This window comes from Necator americanus, chromosome V (genome assembly GCF_031761385.1).
Source record: "Necator americanus strain Aroian chromosome V, whole genome shotgun sequence".
Taxonomy (NCBI): domain Eukaryota; kingdom Metazoa; phylum Nematoda; class Chromadorea; order Rhabditida; family Ancylostomatidae; genus Necator; species Necator americanus.
The window spans coordinates 1,149,502-1,157,337 of NC_087375.1; the positions used below are offsets into that span (position 1 = coordinate 1,149,502).

The following is a 7,836-nucleotide window of genomic DNA, read 5'->3' on the forward strand; positions in this document are numbered from 1 at the left end:
CGTTTTCAATAACCTGCTTATCTTTCCTTGCCTTCTCAATATTCATACAGCTCTTCTCGTTGTGAATTCTTAGCACCGTTACCGGGATATAAATTCATTTGTTTATTATTTATAAATATTTCATTTATTCATAAATTAAATTTTATTTCTAGAATTCATTAATTTTTAAATTTTTCTCCATATTTCGGTATGTAATAGGTGAATTGCCGGTTATTTCTACTCCTTAAGCTCCTTTCTGTCACACACTGAAATTGTCGCCCGTAATGATCCTACTTTGAAAAATGAGATTTCTTCTTCTGAGGAATTATTTCTTCTCATATTTTTTTTTTCAATTCATAAAAAACCTCGATTCTATCAAATTTTTCTGCACTCATTGGACGTAATTTTTGTATAAAATATTTTCTGTTCCGCAGACCAGTTGCTTTTTTTAGGTTAATTGGTCACTGAAGAGAAAATGAGAAATCTCATTTATCTGAAAATATGAAAATCGTTTAAAAAAGTGCCTTGCTATGAAATAAAAAATATTGCATAAAAAATAAAAATGCTGTAAAATATTGCGTAAAAAATGTTGGGAAGTAGAAAGGATGTCGTTAGTTATCAGCACATCACCATCGAGTCGGTCCTATACGCTCTTCCATGCGCCCGTTTCCGTGCTACAAATTGGAACCACATCACAACTGTGGGGCTAGGCCGCTGATATTTTTCAGAGCAGTTCTTTAGAGTACTCTTGGTAAAAACAATTTCCATATTTTTGTACTTTTGGTGTGTAATTTATCTAAGAAAACAAAAAGAAACAAGAAAATACCATGATGAAAATACCATGATGATAGGTAGATGCCATACCACAATTATAGCTTACAAAACTGATCGCTTTTTTTTGAAAATTATTCGTTACAAGTAGAATCTTCTAGAAAATCTGTGGAGAGGTAGAAAAATCTTATCAGTGAACCTATAGTCTAATTTGTGTTAAATTTTGCGAATTTTCAGAAAACGAACAACCATCATTCTTCCTAGTTCCCGAAAACACAACAGTTCTAAAAGGAGCAAAGATGAAACTTCTGGCAGAGTTTAAAGGACACCCATCTCCAGAAATACGCTGGTTTAAGAACAGAAAAGTTCGCAAATAGAGATTTTTACATTTAATACACTGGTTTTATGTCAGTACATCTTTTCAGGAGATTTTTTCTGGACAACGAATATGGATCGAAACCAGTGCTGGTGTGTCGTCGCTGACCGTAAGTGAAATGCGTGAAGACGATGAAGGAGACTACACGGTTAGTTCTATAATAAGGGATTTCCATCCGAATTCATCGAAACTTCCCAGAAATTTCTGACCGCTTTTGTAGCCTCTTGACCTCATGAGGTCAGTTGCTTATTTTATTTCTTTCCATGACAGCTTTATCACAATTTTTCTCTTCTTCCCATATTTTTCTTCTCTGCACAGCACTTCAAGTTAAAATCTCTATTACGAGGGATCCTACACTGCCTTCTTTGAAGATTTTCGATAGTTCTTGAATGAAAAAGGGAAATAATTAGCACACACACACAAACTAATTAACGCCTGCGTTATTATTTAACTGTGATGATATAACACACACTAAGTATCTCGGAGATATTGAATTTTATTCAAGATCACACAAAAAAATCGTGATTTTGAAAATTTTTCCATTCCACGAGAACGGGACGGCGCTTTTTAAAAAAAAACCACCCATACAATCGGATAGAGAGACTAAGGAAAGCTTCTATGTGAAGAATTTCTCCTTTTCCGACTGTGTGGTTTTCTCAAATCACAGAAAAAATCCAATTTAAAAAGTTGAAAATTTTTACTTTTGGCCCATCTAAATTCCAAAAACACTAGGAGAAGTAAAAAAAAACAGTGCTATGTCTGTTTTGTAGCGCAAACTTCACTTTCTTCACTGAAAAACTGCCTGGAATATTTCTATTGGTTTTCTTCTCACGAAATTATTCGCGATCTTCCAGACCTGCACAGATTTTGAGTTTTTTTGGTTATTAAATTCCATTAAATCCACTTTTGAATTGCTAAGCACTACGTATAGGTAAATTCTTCATCTTTTAAAAGTGGTTTCTAGCTGCTTTGTAAAAATATTACTCAGCGCAATGTTGAACCTGCGTCGTCTCATTGTCAAATTGTAGGAACGAAATGTTGATTTTCTCGGTTTTTTTTTTAAATCGTTGCTCTCTAATCTGACCTATGCATCTGTTTCCTCTCTTTTTGGTATTATGCGCTTTAAGTAAAGTAAAAATGTTTAAATTAAATTAAAATATTTAAATTATTAAATTAAGTATTTGAATTATTTAAATTTATCTGATCGGAGTGAAAGTATTTGAAGATATTTCATAGGAATTGGAATAAAAATAGGATGGAATAAAAATGAAAGTATTTCAACACCAATATTTCAAAAACATTTCAGCAAATTTGCTCCTTCTACTACTTGGCGGTTCGTCGTTTCTGTCAATTACCAATTTTCTCATTTCCCAATTGTTTTGCGATTAATATTCGATCTTTTCTATTTCAAAGCACTTTCCGAGAAAAAAGAAAAAGAAAAAAATTTCCATTGTATTGAATTAGCGGCAACTGAGAACTGTCGCAGGAAAGATGAAAGAGGAGGTGAAGAAGAAGAAGAAGAGAGGAGGAGGGTCGTATCGTAGTGTCACCACGCTTAACCCTGCCCTTAATTTAGGATTCTTGACTTTCTTTTTCTTTTTTTTTGTAGTTTCTATGCTGTCAAATTGTGTAAAATCTGCTTCAGATAGTTCTAAGCAATGCGGCCGGCACTACGGAGCACAAATTCAAACTGCACATGGATGCTCTGCCAGAGATCAACCGGCCGGATCGATATACCTCAGTGCTCGTGTATGATGAGGGAGAAACGGTGAAGCTCCGCCTCTCATTCTCAGGTACGTAGGTATCGTTGGAGAATTTCGCGTTGACGCGGGTAACCATGGAGAAAATAGACATTTATTCATCAAATTAATTTCATACAAGTGCACAGTGTTAACTGACTGAATAAGAGAGCAATCACATTGAAACCGGGGTGGTGGTGAGCTAGCGCTGTGGCTTGTGGGATGTGATTTTTCAATCAATCGGCTAAATCCACTCTAAAGAAGACGGACGGAGAAGAAAAAGCATTAAATGCGTATCTAATTCCTGATATGTCATCAATGATATCTCACCTGGGACCCTACGCTGGGACAGTTGAACACATGGGACAACTAGTAAATAACATACATATTGACTCTACGACGTAGTGAGATGACAAGTGAAAATATTTTAAAACTCGCAAAAACATATTCTTCCTATCATTTCATGTTCACATCGAGAACACTTTTAAACATGAAAAATACAGAAAAAAAATCCAAATGGTAGAAAAAAGTACGTACCTATACAACCGATATACTCGTATTTAATCGTGTGGAAACTGTTGTTCCAAAAAAAAAAAAAAAAAAAAAAAAAGAAATAGAATCACATAGCAGTATAACTGTGGAGAGTTGTGAGGGAGAGTTCGAGCGAACTCTTAGTCCTCGTCGCCTTGCAGCATTGATTGAAGAGCCAACTCTTGTCTGCTTTGGTCAAGTTTCGCTTGTTCCGCTTGTTGCTCATCCTGAGCCACTTTGATGAAGTTGTCCACGATGATGGTGATTGGTAAGGCCAGCACTAGTACTCCGCACATAATTGCCGCTGATGCGATAATTTTTCCCACTGAAATTCGGTTCTTTTCTATCGTAGTGATCGTAAATTAAAGGTCAATCGATTTTATTGTTGTCAACCTGTGCAAAACAAACATTGTGAGAGTTTTGCAGTTAAACCTTAGATCAGCAATCCCCCTTTATTTTGGAGCTTTGAAGACTTTTTTAAACCTTATTTCCATTTATTTTAATTTTTATAATTATTATTATATTATTATTTATTTATTATTTATTTATTTTATTATTATTATATTATTTTTTTATTTTCTATTTTTTTTAGATATAAATGATTTAGAAAGTGGGGCAAAAGACAAAGATGACCAAAGATGTAAAAGCGCTGACCCTATTTTTATTTATTTTTTATTTTTATTTTTATTTTTTTTTCACTATCTAAATATATTAAATGATTTAGAAAGTGGGATTTGTGCAGGGGCCGTTTTACCTATGTACACAACTTATTTTCTACATTCTACATATTAAAATAAACAATAATTACATACTATGACGAGAATCTCAGCGCGTAGCGCGTTCCGTTCAGTTTGTCGCACGAGAATAACTAAGAGGACAGGTAGGAACTCACTGGTTGTAGCTGGAACAGCATCTCCGTAACCAACAGTGGTCATCGTCACAATACACCACCAATATGCAGCAGGTATACTGGTGAACGGTGTGCCATCCTCATCCTTTTCCAGAAAATAAATCATTGTAGAAAAGAAAACCACGCCAGTAAGAAGTACGATCGTCATCATCTGGAGTTGTTTTTGTGACCTTTGCAAAGTCATTCCAAATGTTTGTAGACCTGACGAGAAACGTCCGAGTTTTATAATTCTTATCACTCGAAGTACTCGTAGGATTCGTACAACAAGGAAGGCCCATCGTAGATCTCTGAGCTTCTTGTCATCGACCCCACAAAGGGTGAGCAACAGCTCGAGGTAGAATGGAACGATAGCTAGCAAGTCGACAAGATTGAGCGGTTTAAGTGCGAATCGTAATTTCCGGGGAGCGGCGAACAGCCTAAGGCAGTATTCCACCGTGAAGAAGGCGATACAAATCCTTTCGGTGAACACAAATGCCGGATGCTCCACTCTCATTTCCTCAACCTTCTCCACCACAGTTACGGTTCCATTCGGTAGCACAATAGTTTCGTTGTGCGGTGGCATATAATGTGTCACCTGAAACCAGCAGCCATTAACACTAGCGGAAAAAAGTGCGAGTCCAATGTTCGCGAAAACCTGGAAGTCCGGAATTGTGCCGAAACTAAGCCCCATCACAGAAATTGCAACGAATAGTGTTGACGATAATTCAAATGCTTTTGCTTGCATCGAGGAACCCGGTCGTTCCAGAAATGTCCACATTCGCCTCCGTACTTTGCCAAACATTAAGTTGTCGAACGTAGTATCGTCTACCTGGAAATCATTTTCGGTTCATTTTTCCGTGAAAGCGCAGCAGGTGTTGACACTAAACTCGGTGAGTGCACTGAGGTTAAAATTCTGCTTCTTTCTCAGTATCTGAGGCTTCAGTTGGTGAATTGGCTTCAGATCTACTGTTAAGGATGATTTGTTAAGGATGATTTTGTTATCCAAAGCACGTGGATGGGTGCTGTTCGATTTTTGACGACAAACTACCTACATTCTACTGCTAGCATCACTCTAGACGATCGACAAGAACTTCTCTCACCTTTTCCTCCTCCTTTTCTTCCTCCTTCTTCTGCGGTACGATGTCAGCACAACAAGAGCCGACATGTTGATGTGAAATACGCCAAAAGTCGAGCTCACTGAGAAACGAGGCAGGGCACACCTGTGTGTTGAGGATTTTTTGAGTTTGAGTTGATCGTAACTGACACCTGTCGAGGCGAAGTGACAAAACTTTTGGGACGGCTGTTAGCTCAACACTACACCATCGCATATCCGATTACATCGTATTATTTTCATACTTTTTCATTTTTTTTCTTGAAACAACAATCAGCCGCTTTTAAATAAATTTACACAGACAAACCTCCGATGGTCGATGTACAACACCAGTAGCATAATATTGAAAAATAGCATCAAAAGCGATAGGGGATCTTTGAAAAAAATACGACTCTTCATTGGGCAAATATGCGTCGGCTACCTGAAAATCACATTAATTAGTGGCGGAAAAAATTCCCGCATACGAGCTAACCATTGCAGTAGAGGAAGTTCGACGAGAGAGATCAGTTAATCCGCACCTTTAATCTGGCAGTATGAGTGAGTTGAACGAATTTTGCAAGAAATCCTGATGGTTCTGCTCTTAGAAGAGCATCCACAAGTAGCATATATCTTGTGCCGCCAATATTAAGTCGTAAAAACATCGGCTCTCCGTCCGCTCCAATTCCACCCGGTGGTATAATCTGTAAAATTAGAAATTTCCATAGTTGGTCCCTATATTCATTCAATCCAGAGAGTTTTTCTCGTTCGTGTAGTCGTTGCTGCTTTCTTTCGCTCATTTAGTTCGTTTGTCACTCTCTCTTTTGGCTCTATTAGGCCCGACGAAATTTCAACGACGACGTCAACGCGCCGGAAGCACGGCGAAGTAGATTTTACGGCCGCATAAACAGGAATTTTCATTCCTCCTCTATAAATTCTAGGCGGAGGAATAGGTAGAGAAAGTAGATGAAAGTAAAGAAAAAGATGAAAGTGAACTATGAAAATGCAAATGCAAATCCTTAGTTCGTGCTTGGTTGATCTTAATCAGCCGTAAATTCAAGTTTCAAGGATTTTTGCTTGTGACTGTTCAAATTTTATTTCAAATTTTGTCTAATTTGCTATAGCTATGCCTTTCAGGTTATTTTCTTAGGTCTCATGCAATTAAATATTCGCTAATTTTCTTTTTTTTTTACTATAGTAGCCAGTTTAAGACAATGTTCAATCACATGTTATGATGTTATGCATTGCAAGGTGGCGTTATCCGTAATCTGTCGGATTACGGATATTGAATTCTTGATTTCATATAGGAAGCCCATGAAGCTGCATGTTTTTTTTTCTCAAAAGTGAGCCAGGCCATATTCGTTCGAGGCGAAAATTTGAAATCTTTCTTTTTTTTATGCGACAGAAAGCTTCTGCCCTGAAATTCCCTTTATTCCCTAATTTTTGTCACCTTTTTTATAGTTAAAAATAAATAAGAAATTGACTTTAGAATGTCCAAACAAAAGGTAAATTATTACTCAGAGGTATGATATATTTCTTCACATCCGTATTTCCCCTAGCTATGATTTGTAGGTCTTCTTCTGAACCAAAAAAAAACTGAGGCGGATACGAAAATGTGCACTTATTTATATTTCCAAATAAAATAAAATTGCTACAAATTTCCCCACCGCCTACCTGAAAACATTCACTGCCTCCGGAACGCCATACTTCATCCAAAATGAGAAAATTTCGCCGTTCAGCATGATTCATTGCGTCCGTTTTCCGTAATGGAACAAGACGTTTTTTGTGCTGTTGAGCGGCACTGAAATACGGTTTTTCGGCTTCGTTAATTCCCGGGATACGAATTCCATCGAAATAATTGGCTGCCGTTATGAGGGTTGCATTAAAAAAACCATTAGACCGCACAAAAAACTCAGACGCAGTTAGTCTCAATGAGTTAGCGAGTACTCAAGCGTAAAATATATGTATAAAGACTGGTTAGAACCACTAATACGTACACGAAAGCATGCATGACTAAGTATGAACGCAAAAATAAGCGAAACATGCTGAAAAAATGACGTTAAATAACTTACCCGCTGATCATATTGCCGGTAACCCTGTAATTTTTGAATTTCAGTTGAATATCAGTTCGTGGCACCCCGAATTGTACGGAGGCTCGATGTTGTAGGACTGCCTGTGAAATAGCAATCGCCATTCTTCCAGCAGATCCTCTTTGAGAGTTTTAGGATCGGCAGCGCTATCCTCGTTGAGGATCCATCAAATTTTTGTGGTCCAAACCAGTAGAAAAACGGAGGCAAGTGCCCCAGACGTGTTCCAGGGAGGCGGCGCTCCTAATCTGCGTCCCGCCTCACCTCTTTACGCATACTGCATACACATACACTGCATAGCCTACCTGCGCGATATGTGGTCTGACCATTTTCATAAATTTTACCCCTTTCCTGCGGTTGTACCTCACCTCTTTGGG

General features: G+C 37.6%; 2 protein-coding genes across 3 annotated transcripts in view; one reads left to right on the top strand and one right to left on the bottom strand.

The window, feature by feature from the left end:
• The window catches only part of RB195_012622 (uncharacterized protein), a gene marked incomplete at both ends in the record, with an annotated part of 39,256 nt that extends 36,228 nt beyond the window's left edge, over positions 1-3,028 (top strand). Inside the window, 4 exons of one of the 2 annotated variants that reach the window (XM_064202080.1) lie at positions 988-1,115; positions 1,176-1,274; positions 2,772-2,919; positions 3,015-3,028. In XM_064202080.1, the coding sequence (XP_064057961.1) occupies positions 988-1,115; positions 1,176-1,274; positions 2,772-2,919; positions 3,015-3,028 (389 nt within the window). Of the gene's footprint in view, positions 1-987; positions 1,116-1,175; positions 1,275-2,771; positions 2,928-3,014 lie in introns of those variants that run through there. The other variant, XM_064202081.1, reaches the window with a different exon arrangement.
• Positions 3,029-3,536: 508 nt separating this feature from the next.
• Positions 3,537-7,566, bottom strand: RB195_012623 (uncharacterized protein; the record flags this gene model as incomplete). Its single annotated transcript, XM_064202082.1, has 8 exons — positions 3,537-3,721; positions 4,289-4,880; positions 4,941-5,114; positions 5,386-5,505; positions 5,704-5,817; positions 5,915-6,076; positions 7,047-7,173; positions 7,445-7,566. 8 exons carry the CDS (start codon positions 7,564-7,566, stop codon positions 3,537-3,539), a joined length of 1,596 nt encoding a protein of 531 aa, XP_064057963.1.
• Between the last annotated feature and the right edge of the window lie 270 nt (positions 7,567-7,836).